The 19,602-nt window shown below is 41.5% G+C and overlaps 2 protein-coding genes across 2 annotated transcripts in view; one reads left to right on the forward strand and one right to left on the reverse strand.

Moving 5' to 3' along the window:
- Nucleotides 1-1,904: 1,904 nt before the first annotated feature.
- Nucleotides 1,905-11,401, forward strand: olfml3a (olfactomedin-like 3a). The gene is made up of 3 exons (XM_084186818.1): nucleotides 1,905-2,443; nucleotides 4,038-4,335; nucleotides 6,348-11,401. Exons 1-3 carry the CDS (start codon nucleotides 2,333-2,335, stop codon nucleotides 7,130-7,132), a joined length of 1,194 nt encoding a protein of 397 aa, XP_084042944.1. The 5' UTR covers nucleotides 1,905-2,332; the 3' UTR covers nucleotides 7,133-11,401.
- Nucleotides 11,402-13,413: 2,012 nt separating this feature from the next.
- Nucleotides 13,414-19,602, reverse strand: part of LOC311149356 (synaptotagmin-6-like) — a gene marked incomplete at both ends in the record, with an annotated part of 97,636 nt that continues 91,447 nt past the window's right edge. The window contains 5 exons of the mRNA XM_084186525.1: nucleotides 13,414-13,485; nucleotides 13,896-14,046; nucleotides 15,059-15,230; nucleotides 16,592-16,712; nucleotides 18,801-19,359. Coding sequence (XP_084042651.1) covers nucleotides 13,414-13,485; nucleotides 13,896-14,046; nucleotides 15,059-15,230; nucleotides 16,592-16,712; nucleotides 18,801-19,359 — 1,075 coding nt within the window. The remainder of the gene's footprint in view (nucleotides 13,486-13,895; nucleotides 14,047-15,058; nucleotides 15,231-16,591; nucleotides 16,713-18,800; nucleotides 19,360-19,602) is intronic.

The following is a 19,602-nucleotide window of genomic DNA, read 5'->3' on the forward strand; positions in this document are numbered from 1 at the left end:
CGTCAATCCGGTTGATTTTGTCCAATAGAACCTTTAATTTGCAACTGTTGGACTAATGATTGCACCCTAGATCAGCTAGATGCAGGCAACTGTGTGCAAGGCGGTATTGAATGTGTAACTGTCTATCACCTTGATTACTCAAAATCTTCTCGACCTGTGCACCTACGTTGTAAACTTTCATTCATAGGCTAGGTTGTAGCAACCTCATGATGGGTACAGTGAAAATTATAGTATCGTGTAGTAGCCTAAACCTATCAATGTTACATTGAGCTGGGTGAATGGAATATGAATGACAGTCATCCAATATGCTATAATTGAAATAAGGCCATGCTCATTAAAAAATATCATCCTCCCTCATCTTAAACGGCAACGACCGCCACTAATACATACAGTACCATACGAAACGTAACATATCATACTAAATGGAGTGTCTCGGATTTACTTACAGAATATTACGAAATGCTCTGAGACCAGGTTGGGCTGGTATACAGGGTCTGTTAGAAGTAGTTGTTAGCACTGTTAAAGGTAGCTTAGGGGCAAGCGTCTGAAGTGTGCCTGTGATCTGCAAAGGGATTGAAGACAGAAATACAGAGATACAACATACTATGCAGGGACATTCAGGTGTGCCTCATAGCTATATCCAGATGTTTCCAGAAGGGTCACTCCTGCTTGAGCAAATTACCATATCACAAAGTTGGCTCATGTTACACATCTCTTTATCCCTTCATCTCTCCACCCTTCCATCTGTCCATCCCTCCACACTCCATCCCTGCTCCATTGAGGCCTGATATGCGCTTATCCCTCCATACTTGTCTATGCGATGAAATACAGCATGTGAACAGTGACTCAAAGTATATTGTGCCTGCTCGTCTCTCTAAAATCAGAGCAAGGTAATCGCCTTCAAGTGGGAGAGAGGTGTTGGGTAATCTCATGAATGGTGCGGGTGGGAACAATATGCTGTCAACTAATCAGCCAACCTGTGTGGGCCCACCAGGGTTGAGGCTTCGTATGATGGCAATATACTGTAAGTGAATGGCATTTTGTTTTGGCTTTGAAATAACGAGCGTTTTATTTCATTTACCCGTGTCCTGGTTTGCAGTAGGCTTATCTTTAGACTCCCTGCTGTTTTTTAAGGATCTATAGGGATAAGCACATTATAAACACGGGTTTGGAATATTGCTTTTGAATATGATGAGGACGATGAAATACCTTGGATTTATAAAGATCCGCAAATGAAGCACTTACTGTAACTGTGTTTGAAATGTATTAAATTGGATGATGTACACCACAGTCAACTATTGCTTCATGACCTTTGACCATAGAGTTTGGCAGGATTTTCATTTATAATAATAATATGCCATTTAGCAGACGCTTTTATCCAAAGCGACTTACAGTCATGCGTGCATACATTTGTGTATGGGTGGTCGCGGGGATCGAACCCACTACCTTGGCATTACAAGCACCGTGCTCTACCAGCTGAGCTACAGAGGATCACATTTGCAAAGGAATGTTTAGAGAGAAGTTGCAGAAGTGATTGAGATTGTGAGCTAAAACATAGACAAAGACAAAGACAGAATACTCTGAGACTACATGAAAGGGATTTGGTTGTACTCCAGCCGCAAATCCATAAACACCTGTTTATCTCTCGGTCAACAGTCATGCACGAGCGCGCACACACACACGCACTTACGCACTCGTGTACACACACACGCGCGCACACATGCTAGCACGCACACACACGTACACACACACACACAGTGTTGCTCAGAGTCCAGTACAACAGTACATACACGTTTTGAGGACAGAAAGGGGCTAGAGGAACAAGGCTCCTCCCTGCGAGTTTGTGAAAACATTCCAGCAACGTGAGCGAGCCAGAGAGTTTGAAACCCAAGAACCTGGCCCTTCTCTCGCTCTCTCTCTCTCTCTCTCTCTCTCTCTCTCTCTCTCTCTCTCTCTCTCTCTCTCTCTCTCCCTCTCTCTCCCTCTCTCTCTCTCTCTCTCTCTCTCTCTCTCTCTCTCTCTCTCTCCCTCTCTCTCTCTCTCTCTCTCTCTCTATCTGTCCCACACCTCCACACACACACACACTCCCACACACACTCCCACACACAGGGACACACACAGGCTTACACACACACACACACACACACACACTTCTACACACAGTTATTCACAAACACTCACACTCTGTAGGAAACCAACCATAAGAAGACCACAAGGAGACCCAACCAGACCAAGGAAGGAGGGAGACCGGACCAGACCAGACAGAAGGAAGTATTTTTGTTACCTGGACTGACGGACAGGACGCCCAGACTGTCCCTTGAATCTATCAACCATGACAACGGTTGTCCCCTTCCTCCTCTCCTTAGCCTTAGTCCTCACCAACGGTCAGTATTACTACCAGGGTCTCATGGATTATCTGGAGAACAGATTCCTTGCCATTGAGGTAAGAGACAAACTCCTAAACAACCATTTTACACTGCACAACTCCACCTAAAGTGGTGCAGGAAAAGTTATAGGCAAGGAACAAGAATCAAATCAATGACACAACTATGGTGAATCAAGTTTTATTTTTGAATGCTAGTGAGACAACATTTTTCTGAACGAACAGTAAACAACAGTTAGAGTGAAATCAAGGACTAAAAATCAAGGTCATGTGTTGGGCTTTAGCTCTGACATTCTGCAAAACTTTACTTTGCACTCAGTGTCTGCCTGCAAGGTTTCTTTTCATATCTTAATGTGTTGACTAAAGCAATCCAATTAATACAATCTCTGTTCGACTCATCAACTTCTCTGGCTAAGGCCCTTAGAGAATATCAGTGGCTGTGAGCTGTCGTATCTGTGCCTGAGTACTTATATTCTCATTGCCCTTCTCAGAATACACACTAAGCAGTGTGAGACTCTTCATTAGGATCAAAGATAACAACACATTGATAATGAAAACAATAGGAACATTTGCAGAAATTACTGACAAAAAACAATAATGGCGAAATCATTTTCTTTAGAATAAGCGAGAACATGTATCAACAAAAGTGTGCCTTGCAATTTCTCTAGGCCAAATTAAAATGCTGTCTGAGGCACTGTACAGTATTTATTTTGTCAAATATGATATGCCAGGTTTGTGGGAGTGTGTTCTACTCCTCATATATTGCAGCTATTCTATGATCTGTCTTCAATGATTATGCCAAGTTTGCTTACAGTATATGCTGAGTGTGATGAAGTGTCCAAGAAGTGGAATAAATATGCAGCTCCATGCTTTCTGCTGTAGGACTACAGTATTATTAGCTACAGTAATCAAGTCATTTCTATGAAATGTAATTTAAATGGTAATGTTTCCATTAAAAGTTCATGCACCAATCTATCCATTCATTATGACCATGTAATGTAACTTGTTAGTTTCCTCTTTTGAGGCATTATCTAATATAGCACTCCAAAAATTGGGAAAATAGTGTGAGAATACAAATAACATTTGCTCGTTATTACTTTTCATTCTCAATCTCTCTCGATTACATGATCCATTGCCGTAACCGTACTCTACGAGGGTGTCTGAAGGGGAGTGGGATATGCAAAAAACACATTTCCATTTCACACCACACACTTGTACAGGTTACACACTTATACAGTATAAGCTACAGTATATATAAGCACCCCCTATTTGACCTTTTGTCAATCTTACGATGAGTCAACCTCTATTGTTCACTGCCACTGAACTAGATCACTGAACAACATTGTGATAATAAACAAAACGTATTTCTTCTTGTGAGGTTTTGATGGTGGAATTGATGTTGATGGGTGCTGATACTTTTTTCCACAGTACATGATCATGAGGAACCTGGTTTGACCCAGGTTCAAACACCAACACCTGATACAGTTTTCTCAGAACTCTGCCCATGGTGTTGTCCTTGTGAATAAGACGTGTGTGATTGGAATGAACTAGAGTCTGATACTAGGACAATTACATTCACCCAACATTACAGTAGTGCTTAATCATGGGTCACACACCAAATCAACGTCCTTGATAACACATTATGTTCCCCCAGGATCGTATGCTCATATGGCACGAGCAGTCTAACCGCTACAACACTGAGCTGCGGGACTTCAAGAAGCAGACTGCCGAGTTTATAAAGGGAATAAACCAGGACCATGGTACCCTGCGCCAAGACCTGGAGGGGACAAGGGTACGAGTGGACCGCGTGGAGAGAGAGATGGACTACATCGAAACCCAAAACCCCGCTAGGCCCTGTGTGAACCAGGCAGACAGAATGGTGGATGTGGACCTGGAGGTGAAGGAGAGGAAGAAAGGGGGAGAGGAGGAAGATGGGTACTCCAGAGTCTTGGGTGAGTAGAGAGAGGAGCTGTGTATGGGGAGTTGGGGGAGTGTGAGGCGTAGAGCTCTGACTTCCTGTACAGGATGTCTGCCTTTGATCTAGTGCCTTCGTTTCCCTGCCTGACAGAGACTTGGCTATGGAGCATGGTTACAGTATTTTTAGTCTTGCACCAAGCTCTTTACCACTCTTGGCAGTTGGTGTCCTCCCCTGAAAACCCATTCCACAGGAAAATAGGCAACAAACACAGATTTGTTTCAAGTCATGTTTTTGCAATTTAGAGCTACATTTTGAATCAGTAGGTAGGCTAGTCATAAATTTAATTTTCGTAGAGAGTTATCGCTAGTTGGCTATGAGTCATTTATTTCAGGGGGGAACCAGTCTCCTATTTGTACCGCATGGACACGGGTAGTCTGTCTTTACTACCTACAACGTGACTCACAGCGGGTTGGTACAAATAATGTTGTGATTCAAAGTTCTATTTCACAGACAGTAGGTTCATTTAGTCAACTGCATAACGTCATGTAAAACACAGAGCAAACAGACCTCTCACTAAGAGTTTCAGCATCTGCATAACCCTCCTCAGTGATCACGGGGTTCAGTAAGACATTAACATAACAAAAAAGGTTTATAAAAGGTTTAGAAGTAGTTTATAAATCATTAATTATTAGTTTATACATCTCAAATAAACAGTTTTTACCAGGAGCTCTTACTCTACCTGAAAGGGGGAACCGGATACTGACCTCAGGTCAGTTGCAATACTTTGAAAGTCCATATTCAAGGAGTGTTCCATGCATACAGAACAGTACCCCCCCCCCCCCATTGTCAACGATTTAGACTCACTCTATCCAGATTGAGAGGAAGTCTCTTTGTTGTCTTGAGAGCTCCAATTTACTTTTTATCAGCAAAAGGCTCTTGAAAGAAAATACCACTTTACTATACTTCAGCATATCTGTGCGTCACTCATCTTTCCCAATTTCCATAGCACCATGTAGCTGTTTCTTCCACTTCCCTTTGATTGTGTTAAGTTCATTTTAATTTGGACTGCATTGGAATAGCCTGCTGCAGCCTTCGGGGTAAATTATGTGCCCTGCATGTTGAAGTAGACATCAAAACATGTCTCAGGTGGGCAAGGACATTGCAGAGGCATGCTAATGCAACAGGAGAAGGAAATGTGAACTGGAAGCCTGGATGCTAACCAACTTGGCTTCAGAGCATTTAGTATTATTCTGAAAGTAAATCCGAGACACTCCATTTAGAATGATATGTAATGTTTCGTATGGTATGTATTCATTTTTGAATGTACATCACCCGTTTCGTATGATATGTTACGAAATACAATTTGTATTATATGTTACGAATTTGCAAAACGTACAATACTATATGTTACGAATTTGCAAAACATATGATATTTAACTACTTCTAGCTAGGTGGCTAATGTTAGCTAGCTGGCTAGGGGTTAGGGTTAAGATTAGGGTTAAGTTTAGGAGTTAGGTTAAAGGGTTAAGGTTAGGGTTAGGGTTAGGGGAAGGGTTAGCTAAATGGGTTAAGGTTAGGGTTAGGGGAAGGGTTAGCTAATATGCTAAGTAGTTGCAAAGTAGCTAAGAAGTAGTAAGTAGTTGAAAAGTTGCTAAAATTGTCCGTGATGAGATTCGAACTTGAAACCTTTGGGTTGCTAGATGTTCGCGTTAAAAGTAACCATATGTCTTATGTAGCCATACCAAACGTAACATATCATACTAATTTGAGTGTCCCGGATTTACATTTACTATGTTTCATCTAGTCTATGAGACCAGATTGACCAGCCTAGAACTCCTCTTTGATTTTCAAAACTACAAATAGACCATTAACATTTATAATAGTAATATCTTATCTGTTATAATAATGATCTGTTGTCATTTTATACAGTATACTGTATACAAACGTCTTAATAATTACCCGATTTTTCATTACATCTGACAATGTTATTATGACCACTCATGAATATGGCTTTTCACAATACCATCTCCATTTCTCTATCAACAGATTGTATGGACATCATCTCCAGCATCAGAGCCATGAAGATCCTGAAGAGGATGGGCAGCCCCAAAGGCATTTGGACTAAAGACGCCAGGTCCTCTAAGGTCTACATCTTCAACGGCACGGCAGAGGACACCCTGTACCAGTTCAGTTCTGTTCTAGACTTCTCAGCCTCCCCAGGAGTGGCCAACAGCAGGCCCATCAGACTGCCCTCTCTGTGGAGTGGCACCGGTGCTGCTGTCTATAACGGCTATGCCTACTACGTGATGGAGGGGGCCGATGAGCTCCAGGTGATTAAGTATGACCTGGCAAATGGCACGGTGACAGACAGTGCTGTGTTCCCAGTGGAAGTGGCAGACCATAGACCCGTCTACAGCCTCAACCCAGAGACTGCCGTGGACCTGGCTGCCGATGAGGAAGGCCTCTGGGCCCTGTACACTACCAGGGAAAGTGAGTCCATCAACCTGGCTAAGATGGACCCAGACAGCCTGGATATCGAGCAGATGTGGGATACACAGTGTCCCCGGGAGAATGCGGAGGCAGCCTTCGTGGTCTGTGGGACGGTCTATGTGGTCTACAACACCAGGGTGCCTAGTCGCTCTCGTGTTCAGTGTGTGTTTGACGTGAACGATATGGTGACCAGTGAGGAGGCTCCGCTACTGTATTTCCCCAGGAGGTATGGAGTCCACGCCAGCCTTAAGTACAACCCTCAGGAGAAACAGATCTATGCTTGGGATGATGGCTACCAGATCCTTTACAAACTGTCCATGAAGAGGAAGCTAATGGTTTAAGTGGATGGACTAGTGGGCATTTTAGTCAAATTACATTTTAGTCCGAGAAATGGCCGGAAAACATTATAATATGAAGACTATCACTGGAGGCATACAGTGCCTAGCAAAAGTATTCATCCCCCTTGCCGTTTTTCCTATTTTGTTGCGTTACAACCTGTAATTTAAATTGATTTTTATTTGGATTTCATGTAATGGACATACACAAAATAGTCCAAATTGGTGAAGTGAAACGCAAAAAATAAATAACTTGTTTCAAAGAATTCTAAAATATAAATAACGGAAAGTGGTGCGTGCATATGTATTCACCCCCTTTGCTCTGAAGCCCCTAAATAAGATCTGGTGCAACCAATTACCTTCAGAAGTCACATAATTAGTTAAATAAAGTCCACTTGTGTGCAATCTAAGTGTCACATGATCTGTCACATGATCTCAGTTTATATACACCTGTTCTGAAAGGCCCCAGAGTCTGCCACACCACTAAGCAAGGGGCACCACCAAGCAAGCAGCACCATGAAGACCAAGGAGCTCTCCAAACAGGTCAGGGACAAAGTTGTGGAGAAGTACAGATCAGGGTTGGGTTATAAAAAATTATCAGAAACTTTGAACATCCCACGGAGCACCATTAAATCCATCATAAAAAAATGGAAAGAATATGGCACCACAACAAACCTGCCAAGAGAGGGCCGCCCACCAAAACTCACAGACCAGGCAAGGAGGGCATTAATCAGAGAGGGAACAAAGAGACCAAAGATAACCCTGAAGGAGCTGCAAAGCTCCACAGCGGAAATTGGAGTATCTGTCCATAGGACCACTTTAAGCTGTACACTCGACAGAGCTGGGCTTTACGGAAGAGTGGCCAGAAAAAATCCATTGCTTAAAGACAAAAATAAGCAAAGACGTTTGGTGTTCGCCAAAAGGCATGTGGGAGACTCCCCAAACATATGGAAGAAGGAACTCTGGTCAGATGAGACTAAAATTGAGATTTTGGCCATCAAGGAAAACGCTATGTCTGGTGCAAACCCAACACCTCTCATCACCCCGAGAACACCATCCCCACAGTGAAGCATGGTGGTGGCAGCATCATGCTGTGGGGATGTTTTTCATTGTCAGGGACTGGGAAATTGAAGAAATTATGTATGGCGCTAAATACAGGGAAATTCTTGAGGGAAACCTGTTTCAGTCTTCCAGAGATTTGAGACTGGGACGGAGGTTCACCTTCCAGCAGGACAATGACCCTAAGCATACTGCTAAAGCAACACTCGAGTGGTTTAAGGGGAAACATTTAAATGTCTTGGAAAGGCCTAGTCAAAGCCCAACCTCAATCCAATTGAGAATCTGTGGTATGACTTAAAGATTGCTGTACACCAGCGGAACCCATCCAACTTGAAGGAGCTGGAGCAGTTTTGCCTTGAAGAATGGGCAAAAATCCCAATGGCTAGATGTGCCAAGCTTTTAGAGACATACCCCAAGAGACTTGCAGCTGTAATTGCTGCAAAAGGTGGCTTTACAAAGTATTGACTTTGGGGGGGGTGAATAGTTATGCACGCTCAAGTCTTATTTCTTGTTTGTTTCACACCAAAAAATATTTTTTAAATATCAATTTTAATTCCAGGTTGTAAGGCAACAAAATAGGAAAAATGCCAAGGGGGGTGAATACTTTCGCAAGCCACTGTAGATTCGTTCTTTGGTACCACTCACCCCACTGTCCATACTGTATATTGTCTCTACAGTAAAATGTGCCTCTGTATTTTTAACTTGAAATAATGCATTGAATTACTGTACTGTAGGTGCCCGTTATCAAACATATTATTGCTATCCCAGTTTGATATAAAGTTTATGTTGAATGGAGCTCTGATTTAGATTGGAATTGTAATATGGCTGCAACAACTGGATTTATTAGGGGCAGAGATCAGAAACTGTGTATTGAATGCCTTGATGGAATATATGCCCCAGCTCTCATCATGACTTAATTCGGCTATTTGCATTCCACTTGTTTTAGTTATGGCAATTTACTCTTCCCTGCTGCTTGTTCCTTTGTTGTTCACTTTGAGATACGTAGTCGTGAAAATGACAGCCTCCGGCTAAATGATAAATTCATCTGCACAATTAGAGAAAAATATAATGTCACAATACTTTCCAGATGAGAAATCTAACATAAATACAAAAATATATATGATGTGTGCCACCATAATTCATCATAATTCATCATAAATCTTTGAATGTAACTTTGCACCACCATAATTCATAACTTCTGTTTTCCGTTCTTGCAAAATAAATTAGAATTTAATAAAAATGTAAATACATCAACAGATAATTATTTTTTGTTCAGTTTATTACACATTGGACCTCATATTATGAGTCGTTAACGATTCAGGATTTAAAAGGAAACAAAAATAAATAAACCCTAACTGAACTTTTGCATTTGGCTTCAATTACAAGAACAGTTGTCAAAACAGTTATATTACAAGTACAAATCTTCAATACAAAATTGGAAAGTCAGTGCAATCCATGACGAATGGAAAGGACACAAGATCATATTGAGAAACACAACGATAATAATAATAGTAGACAACGGTCTTTAAAACAGTCCATAAACTGAGGCTAAATTGATATAACATGATATTATTACATACTATGGAAACAAACACACTAGTCTATATTGTCAGAACATAAGATCATCATCATCATTAAACACACTACTGAAACAGAGGAAGAACAAAAACTACAGTCAGTTATTTCATCAATTTTTATCAAATAGAAACAAACTTTGAGTCAAATATCAGGAGTCTAAAAGAAATGGCATAAATCTAATCAGAAATGTAACCAACAAGTGTATACCTACTGTATATATGTGAGAAAACATAAAACCATCATTTTTAAAATAAACTGGAGTGAGTCAGATATGAGGAGTCTACCAGTAATGAAAGGAGGAATCTTATCAGAATTGTAACCAGTAAATATAGTATGCGAGGAACCTGAACAATCACATTGTGAAGAAAGACACAATAACGGTGTGAGGGAATCCAACAAGTGACTCATTGTATTGTGTCTCATAGACCTACCAACTGCTAATTAGAGAAAGGTCAATGACTCACTGCAAGACATTGGCCTGCGACTATCTCTTGGCTAGCTTCCCCCACACTATCTGTCTGTATCTCTGTCTCTCTGTTTTGTCTGCCTCCCATACTAAATGAGGTAAACACCTGCTCTCTCTAGGAGGAAGGAAATGGCCAAAACAGTGATCTAATGTGTGTATGTTAAATACATTTGTTCACTTTTACCATGCTTCTTCTGTATCCTCTCTGTTTGATTTATACCATCTTCAAACATGCTTCTGCTCCACAGCTGTGGTCAGGCGGAAGCCACATTGTCATCTGGATGGCCATTCCAGAATGTACTATCATTGAGTCACTATAACCTCTTTGATTAAAAAACAACTACTACTACCAAACCTCAGTGCCAAAGTTCTGTAGATAGAATGCATGGAGAAAGAGTTCAAACAACTACTTCTACAAAACCTCAGTGCCAAAGTTCTGTTGACAGAATGCATTAATTTAGAGGCTTCTGTTTAGGGCACTCAAGGGCTTAAATTAGAAGAAGGTGGATGCTACTTAAAAACGCTCCTTACATTCTGTAAACAACACCCACTTCCTGATACCCACAATACCAACCTGTTTCTCTATGTGCTTTCAAATATGTGCTTGCCAATTAGTAAAATAATCAAAACGCTGTCATGGTCAACATAAAACAACATTAATGAAGATTCCTGATTTCTATTACATCTTACATAACCCATATGGGTCAAACAAGAACCCTTCTAATCAAATTGGTATCTTTAATTTACAATCTGTAGAAACTATGAGAATAGAAAGGTTCAGAACTTTTGTGACACATCACAGCACAGTTGAAAAATATATGGCAAATAGAAATCAAAACTGGATGGTCTTCAGAGATAGATGGGAGGGGTTGAGGGTAGCTGAAGAATGGGACTAAAAACAAACAAAAGATAACTATTGTAAAATATACTGTGTTCGTAAAATGTATATAGTAAGTATAAGCTGAAAGTAGAAGCCTAAGTGTTGTTGTCCATTAGTTTACTCCAATTAGGGGAGGGGTGGTAGGGTTAGACACTACCACCACTACCAAAATATATATATGGGGGATTGGAAATGATACAGACAATTACATTGATGGAAAATAAATAAATACATTGGTAGCCCATGTTTGGTTGCACAAGATATTATTAAAAACTATTTGTAATCCCTGCTGTATTTTCTCTAATAATTGAAACAATACATTTACTACATAGCGCAGAATATAATAAGTTTCACTGGAAAGAAAACATCAATAATATATAACATATGCCATTTAGCAGACACTTTAATCCAAAGCAACTTACAGTCATGCATGCATACATTTTACGAATGGGTGGCCTGGGAATTTCAATGACTGACATTACTTTCATAATATTTGTTACAGAACAAATTATAGTCTACCTTTGCTTAAAACACATTTGGCACCAAAAACTATACACCAATCAGGTTGTTTTTTTTCGTCTCTTTGATACACATTTGGCTATTGCGATGACATCAATTAGGTTGTACTCATAGTATCACAATGTGAAAAGAAAGACTAAATAACCATTATAATCAAACCAATATTCTTTTTACCTTTTTATATATCTATCCGATTTCCAGCAGTACAACCGTTAGACAAACAGTAGAAGAAGTAGCTACATGACTGCCTACATGTAAAAGCTGACTTATTGGATTTTGTTGAAGCATTGGGAATAGTGTTCAATAATGCAAAACATATGTTTGGATTCAGATCAAGCTCCTCAACAATATTCAATAAACTAGTCCTTGTATAAAGAGTAGATTCAAAGTCACCCCATTACAAATCACTCCAGTATCCATGGTGCCTCTGGCTCATGACAGAGAAGAAAATATCGAATTAATAGTTGATTTTTGGTCCATCGAGGGTCATATTCTCATATTCTGGAGAAGAGGTCTGGATGCTGCAGGATAAGGAAGACTACCAAAACACAACAATACTAGTTCTATACCTACTTTGTATTCTGGTGGGAAATACAAACTTTACCAGAGAGAGGACTGTGCTGTACAGTTCAAACCAACAGAAGACAATGAGAAGGTGCTGAAGAAGTGCAATACGTTCAGCTGAGAGAGGAAAACTATGGGGACAGGAGTAATGAGAATACACTTCGATGGAAGAGGTAAGAGCACCAAGACTATCTAGGAGGAAACGAAGAGAGAGGTAAGGGTGGTTTGGAGTCTGTGGGCTATTTAACTCTTTGTTGTTCCATAGAAAGACACTCAGGAGGTGCTATGCTCCAACATTGTTGCAATGTGCTCATATTGTGTGTTGCACATATTTGTTGATTCTATGAACCTCTATAAACTCGATGAACACTGTTTGCCTGGTTAAAACCACCCCTTTATGTTCTGTTCATTACTAATGAAAATGTAATGGTTTATGTCGAGAAGATATACAACATAGCTACTATTTTCAAAAGGGGTCGTTGCCTTGTTGGGCTTGGTTACTATGACAATTAATGTTTGGTGAAAGAACTACACATTTGATTGTGTCACAATGTTTTTTTTTTGTTACTGCCGCACAACAGGAGATAGTAAAGGGCAGAGGGCTTTAGATATTCCTTAGTTCCGTCCACTGTCCTTAATTTCCTATCTTACCCCATATCCTTCAGTTCTCTCTCTCTCTCTGGGAAACTTCAACTGCTTTCACAGTGTGATTTCAAAGTGGAGCCTCTCATCAAAGAGCTCTGCAGTGCTGAGCAGAAACTTCAGTGTGTTTAGACCAAGTCTCTGTGGGATCACTGTGATCACATTCCATTAGCCTCAACCCAAAGATAGATACACTGGAAAACAGCAGTCTGCTGTTCCACTCAGACAACAATCTTCCCCTTTGGGGACTCACTTGAAAAGCTCAGCTCAGGATAAAACCAAACCAAATCCCCCAAGTACTGGGTCTGACTCCAGATCAGTAATTCTAATGTTGATTTTTTTTAAACAATGTTACTTTCACAAACAACTTACGATGCTGATCCAGGATCAGGTCTTGGGACTGGGAGCACTCTGTGGCTACACTTGAGGAAGAGTGAAGACTGAGAGAGAGACTGAGTGGGGTTATGTTTCTCCTTAGGCTCAGGCAGACAGAACAGACAGGAAGTAGGATCAGTAGGAGAGATAGAAGAGCCCCAAACCAAACCTGGGCCGTTCCACTAGGGTCACATGTGGTTTTGCTCAGGGGCTAGCAGGACGCCTGGGGGAGGGACAGGAGCCCTGGCTGTCAAAACTGGCCGTCCGCGTTTTCCACTGCAGTACACAGACAGACACACACAGGCAGACACAGACACAGAAACACACACACACTTCAGTTAGAACGTAGATATTACACTGTTACAATATCTGACATTGACTTTATCCTACTATATACAATATTCATGTCTACCAGGGGCACAACTGTGGTTTTAGAAGTGGGGGGGACATAACTTATTATTATTTTTTAATTATTTTTATCCAGTCGGATAAATATTCCAAACAGCCTACCCGACCGCTCGGAGGCATCCGTATGGTCCTAAAGCACACCGTTGCCTCGTTTTGTATCACATTCTAATGATAAAACTGGGGGGGGACAAAAATGTCCCCCCCGTCCCCAGTGAAAGTTGCGCCCCTGATGTCTACACATTATTCTTCACACACTGCAACATGCTGTATGAACTAACCTCTTTCTCTGATTTCTTGGCCTCCAGTAGGGAGTGCCAGTGTGCAATGGGCTTGCGTGGGTACGCCAGCATCTCGTTCCAGTGGCCCTTGCCAAGCCCCTCAGCACTGCACCCAACACGGTTCACACCAATGATCTCATTGTGACCAACCCTGCAGGGGCCAGACAACACACACAACATCACACAACGTCAACACAACATTACAGCTAATCCTGCTCTTCAGACACACTACATTACAAAAATGCAGGGTTGATTTTATAGCTGCATTTGTATTACATGCAGCGGTGTAAATGGAGCAAAAAATTATTCTGGGAACCCACCAATGTAAAATCGTGGAATTCACCTTAAATAAACTAATTTGGCAAAATGATTTCACCCCATCTCCAACGCTTATTACATACATTTTGTTATCAGAGGATACCGTTGCAAGATGTAAAGTGAAAGGGAGAGGTGAGGTGATAATTTCGCGGTTGTAGTTCATGTGAATAGAGCTGAGTCATCTGGGTGGTTAAAAGGAGACATTTCCATATCTCTTTGAGAGATTATGTCTGAAATGTAAATGTGATGAAGAAAGGGTTCGTGCTCAACAACTGCAAATGATAATGGCATCAACAAAGTCCTCTCTGGATTGGCTCAGACCAATGGTGATGTTTGTTCTTCCTCATCATAATCCCTACATCCACAACATAATCCTGGATCAAAGGGATTGACTAGTAAACAAAACAAGGACAACCTGATAGCCACAGTAGACTCGTTCTGCCAGTTAGCAGCACACACGTGTGCTAATAAAGACTAGCACCCCTGCACCTATTTACCCAGCCACGTTTGTTGATAAAGACTACCCTCAGAGCATCCCTTCAGCCAGCGAAGTGAATGTCCTGACTCCTGACCTTTTCTTTCTCTTTGTTGTGCCGTTTTATATTTATTTTAAGACAATATGCAGAGTGCTCTATTCGAGGGGGCGTATTGTGCAAACTGCACAGATACAGAACATTCCTCTGAGAGAAGCGTCTGAGTTAAATGTTTTGACAATGCTTCAGTGGACGTAAAACTGAGTTAAATCAAACATAGTCTCTCTTGACAGACTTCCCACCAAGTAGCAGGACAGTATGCACGGCAGATTTGTATCTGGGTGCCAATATTTTCTTTCAACCTGTACATACAAGTCATAGTCCATGACTGAGATGTGCAGGCTGACGTGGTCCATGCTGTCTGGGGGGATGTCGAAGATGATGGCCTCGTTGTACGTGGGGTTCAGAGTGTTCTTCTTGATGGTCGTCTTCTTCTTTTTCAAACGCCTCCCGTCACAGATGAGAGACACTTTGACATAGGGATCTGCCAATGAGAGAAAGGAAAGGTATAAGGTGCTTATCATGATCTAAATTATATATTCTATAGCTACATTATCTTGAGATTAATCTTGGAACCCAGAATCAAATTTCCTGCAAACAGTCTGTCACGAGAGACATCCTGAGAGAATAAGATGACAAGTTTGTCTTTACATGCTTGGATCTTAGTCTCTGTTAGTGTGATTTGCGATAGAGATAGTATACATCTACCCCTAGAACACTTGACATGCATTCATTGTCTCAGCATTTGAGAATAGAATGCTATTCTAATTAGGCCTAGAGTGACCTCACCTTAACTCAAACACATCCATTTTGATGCAGCAGCTGCAGCGATCAATTTCATTTCCCAATTTCATTTCCCATGTGCACTACCTAAACCTAAATATAACAATAACATCCTTGAAAATGTCTGGAATAATTCTCTGTACATTAAATATTGATGAGTCAACACCTCAAGTATTCAAAGGGGAGGAAGTGAAGGCATTTGACAGAGCGCTTTAATGGGATAAAGTGAAACATATCGTCGTGGTGAATACTGATTTCAATCTTCATCCGTCAGCTCCTATGATCCATTATACCAGTATATTAGTCAGATGTAAGCTGCCCTCGATACATACACAACAATAGAAGGAGGGCTTGCTTTGCAACCAAATATGCTTCAGGGTACCATTGATTAGCCATGGTTTACTGCACACAGATCCAGTTCTATTCAGCAACAACTGGGAGACATTTAAATCCTCTGAGGAGGGATGTTAAACTTGTCAAATGTAAATAAAGATGAGAGGAAAATAATAACATGCCTTATTTTGGTTTGAATAAACACTGCCGATTCATGACATTTAACTCACAGTGAATGTCACTTTAATTCCCAAGCAAACATATCTCCTCTAATGATATCTGGTTATTGATAATATATATGGAATATGGAACAGCAGACTGTTAGGCTGTGTCCCAAATGGCACCCTATTCCCTACATAGTGCACTACCTTTGAATAGAGCCCTGTACAGTATACAGGGTATAGGGTGCCATTTGGGACGCAAACTTACATAACAATGAACACCGCCTGAAACCTCATAGAAATAAGCTGCTGCAGATGACATCTTCTTATTGCTATTGATGAATATGAATAGATACCCACATAACTAGAAGCAGTAGAGAGGACTTCCCTTTGTTTGCTGTTTTTATTTGACATTTTATGTGACTGTATCTATAATTTCATATGTAACAGCCAGGGTAGGGTGTATTTGTACTTTGAGTCATTACGACAAACAAGGAGTCACACACATGCACGTAGACATGGATGCACTCGCGCACACACACACACATGCGCACACACACATACCTACCTGAGTATCCTGTGATATCCATGGCCTTGAGGTTCCTGCACTTGATGACGGTGAGAGTGAGTCGTCCTGCAGTGGGCAGGTAGCATAGTGAGAACATGATCTCTCCCAGGTCCACACTCTCCTGTTGGAACAAACAGAGAATAAAACTGATGTGACACACGCACAGCACTAGAAGGATTCCTTCAGGCTCTACTGACGCAAGGGCAAAAACACTGGGATGGAAATGGATTGTAAAGCCAATGTCATTCCAAAATCCCTCAAGAGCTGTATTTGTGTGAAGCCTGCAATCGCACACAGAACTGACTATCAGGCTAACGCTCAAGAAGTTATAGTGAAAAATCTGCAGGACAGTGACAAATGGGCAATCTATGGCCCTCCTGTGGAGTTAAGCATCTAAAGATATACAATATTGAAAATTACAGTGGGTTACAGGAAACAAAGCTAATGGGGAGGTAATGTGGAGACTGCAGTAATGTTCTCAAATCAGTTAGCTTAGGCATTGACCCCTTGCCCTCTCTGTCTGAAGGCAATATTACCTGTTATTAATGCATCCTCTCTGTAAAAAAGTATTACTTTTCACGTCATCAGTGCAGCGTTGTAACCAAAGGGCAAGGGTTAAAGCGGTGGTTGGGTGTGGTGCGAAGGCACGGGCAAGGGCTGCAAGTGTCAATGTTATTGGGGAAAATGGACAAATCAGGGTTTGAGCCAGGATTAGGGTTCAGATTTAAGATATGGCTATGGCTCAGGTCAGATTGTTTTTGAGTTCTGAAGCAATACAACCACATCCCTTCAATTCCTATGAGTTTCTAGTCAGTCACTATCATTTATCACTATATCACCACAGGATGAAGCAGTGGAAACAGTAGGCCTACCTATACATTTATATTATGTATCACAGACATTGATTCATCTCCCTCTAACCGGCCAATGATTAGTAAGCAATCCCTCCAGAAATAGTTTGTATGGATCAAACATGCTCTAAGACACTGCCCGATGTCAATCATTATTTGTCTCCTCCCTTCTCCCAGCCAGCCCCCTCTAGACTCTTTATCTTCCTAATGCCAGTGGGTTGGTGTTATTGATGCATTCCCCCTTGATCTATTAACTGAGTAAAGCTGCCAGCTGGTACTCTTCTCCACACAACCCCCCTCCGCCCAGCTTTGGGGTTCTCAGCTCTATTCATTAGCCAGCAAAACATTTACATTTGTAAACAGTACTTTCATCCAGCCCAAGGCTCAGGCTCATGTTACAGGTAAATGCTCCTAAACCCCATATTAATGAAACAATTCATGAGAGATTTAGAACCCCCCTTGTCTCTGCATACTGCATACTTTATCATAATAATAAGCCATTTAGCAGACGCTTTTATCCAAAGCGACTTACAGTCATGCGTGCATAATTTTTTTTGTGTATGGGTGGTCCCGGGGATCGAACCCACTACCTTGGCATTACAAGCGCCGTGCTATACCAGCTGAGCTACAGAGGACCAGCAACTGCCTACAAGATGGCGAACTAGGGAGTTTTGGCAGTGAGTCATTTCCTTGTTCAATAAAAATGTGTGTGCTGAGCAACGAGGCAACTGCTTTGTGCCACTTTAGCAATAACTACTAAATTATTGAGCGGCGCCTCCTAAGGCAGCTGAAGTTCAACAATACGGGCCACAGAAAATACTCTGACTGAAGTGCCAAAATGATGAAGTCTCCAATAGAATCCAAACTGATGCCAACGACATAGTGCCCTACTGCACTTAGCACATCAACACATCCTCAAAACACCATCAAAAAAGGAACACAGTAGAAAATAATGACCACTTCAGTATGTCGTTGGAAGGCTCCAATTTTTAGCCCAGACAGTTTCATGACTTTTGCGATGATTACTTTTTATGCCTTTAAAATATAATTACTGTCATTTCATATGATGAGAATAAGGTCTTACTTTAACAAAGGATTTATGACACACTGAACATTTTTTCAACTTTTTTTCTGGGGGGCATAATGATTTGAATGAGGTTATTATAACTGGTTACACACGTAAAAACAATGTTAAATCTAGGCTGGTCCCAGATCTGTTTGTGCTGTCTTGCCAACTCATATGGACTTTGTCATGCCAAACAATGACCATAGGAGTTGGCAAGACAGCACAAACAGATCTGGGACCAGGCTATGTTAACTCTGCTTTAAGTGAGGGACAAACAGACAGATGTTCTTACAGTTGTGGTGTACTGAATGTCCCTCCAAATGTCTGTCTCCCTGGAGAGGTCTGACGTCTCAACGAGGTTATCCACCACCACCTCCCCAATCATATCGTGCCTGGAGAACCTGTCAAAGTCAAACACACTCATGTGGAGCTTCCTAACAGCCAACTCATCATAAGGCACGGGGAAGTGGAAGGACTCGTCGAACGTGGGGTTAAGCGTCTTCCGGTGGACTCGCGTCTGGAACTTCTTGCGATCAGGGAGAAGATAGATTTTGACGTAGGGGTCGGAGCTGCCGCACAGGTCCTTGGCGGGCAGGTCGAAGGCCTTGAGGATGTTGACCAGGAGGGCCTCGTTTTCATAATCGTACTTCAGGGAGAAGTTGATCTTCCCACAGTTCTTGGCGTTGCTGTTCTTGGCTGACTCATCAGTGTCCAGGGTCTTCTGTCTGTAGAGCTCAGGTTTGATGCGTCCAATGCTGGTGGGCTGCTCGTCCTCGTCCAAATAGTCGTTGCCAAGGTCCAGGCTGATCGACTGCATCTGTCTGGGCAGGTGCCTTTTGAATGAGCTGTGCCTGCAGAGACAGAGGAGAGAGAGAGGGAAAAATATGAGAACCTTATGAAACCATGCAGTCGGTAGTAGCAAAGGGCAGTGTATACAGTGGGGAAAAAAATATTTAGTCAGCCACCAATTGTGCAAGTTCTCCCACTTAAAAAGATGAGAGAGGCCTGTAATTTTCATCATAGGTACACGTCAACTATGACAGACAAATTGAGAAAAAAATATCCAGAAAATCACATTGTAGGATTTTTAATGA

The sequence above is a fragment of the Coregonus lavaretus genome (genome assembly GCF_964263955.1).
Source record: "Coregonus lavaretus genome assembly, chromosome: 22".
NCBI lineage: Eukaryota > Metazoa > Chordata > Actinopteri > Salmoniformes > Salmonidae > Coregonus > Coregonus lavaretus.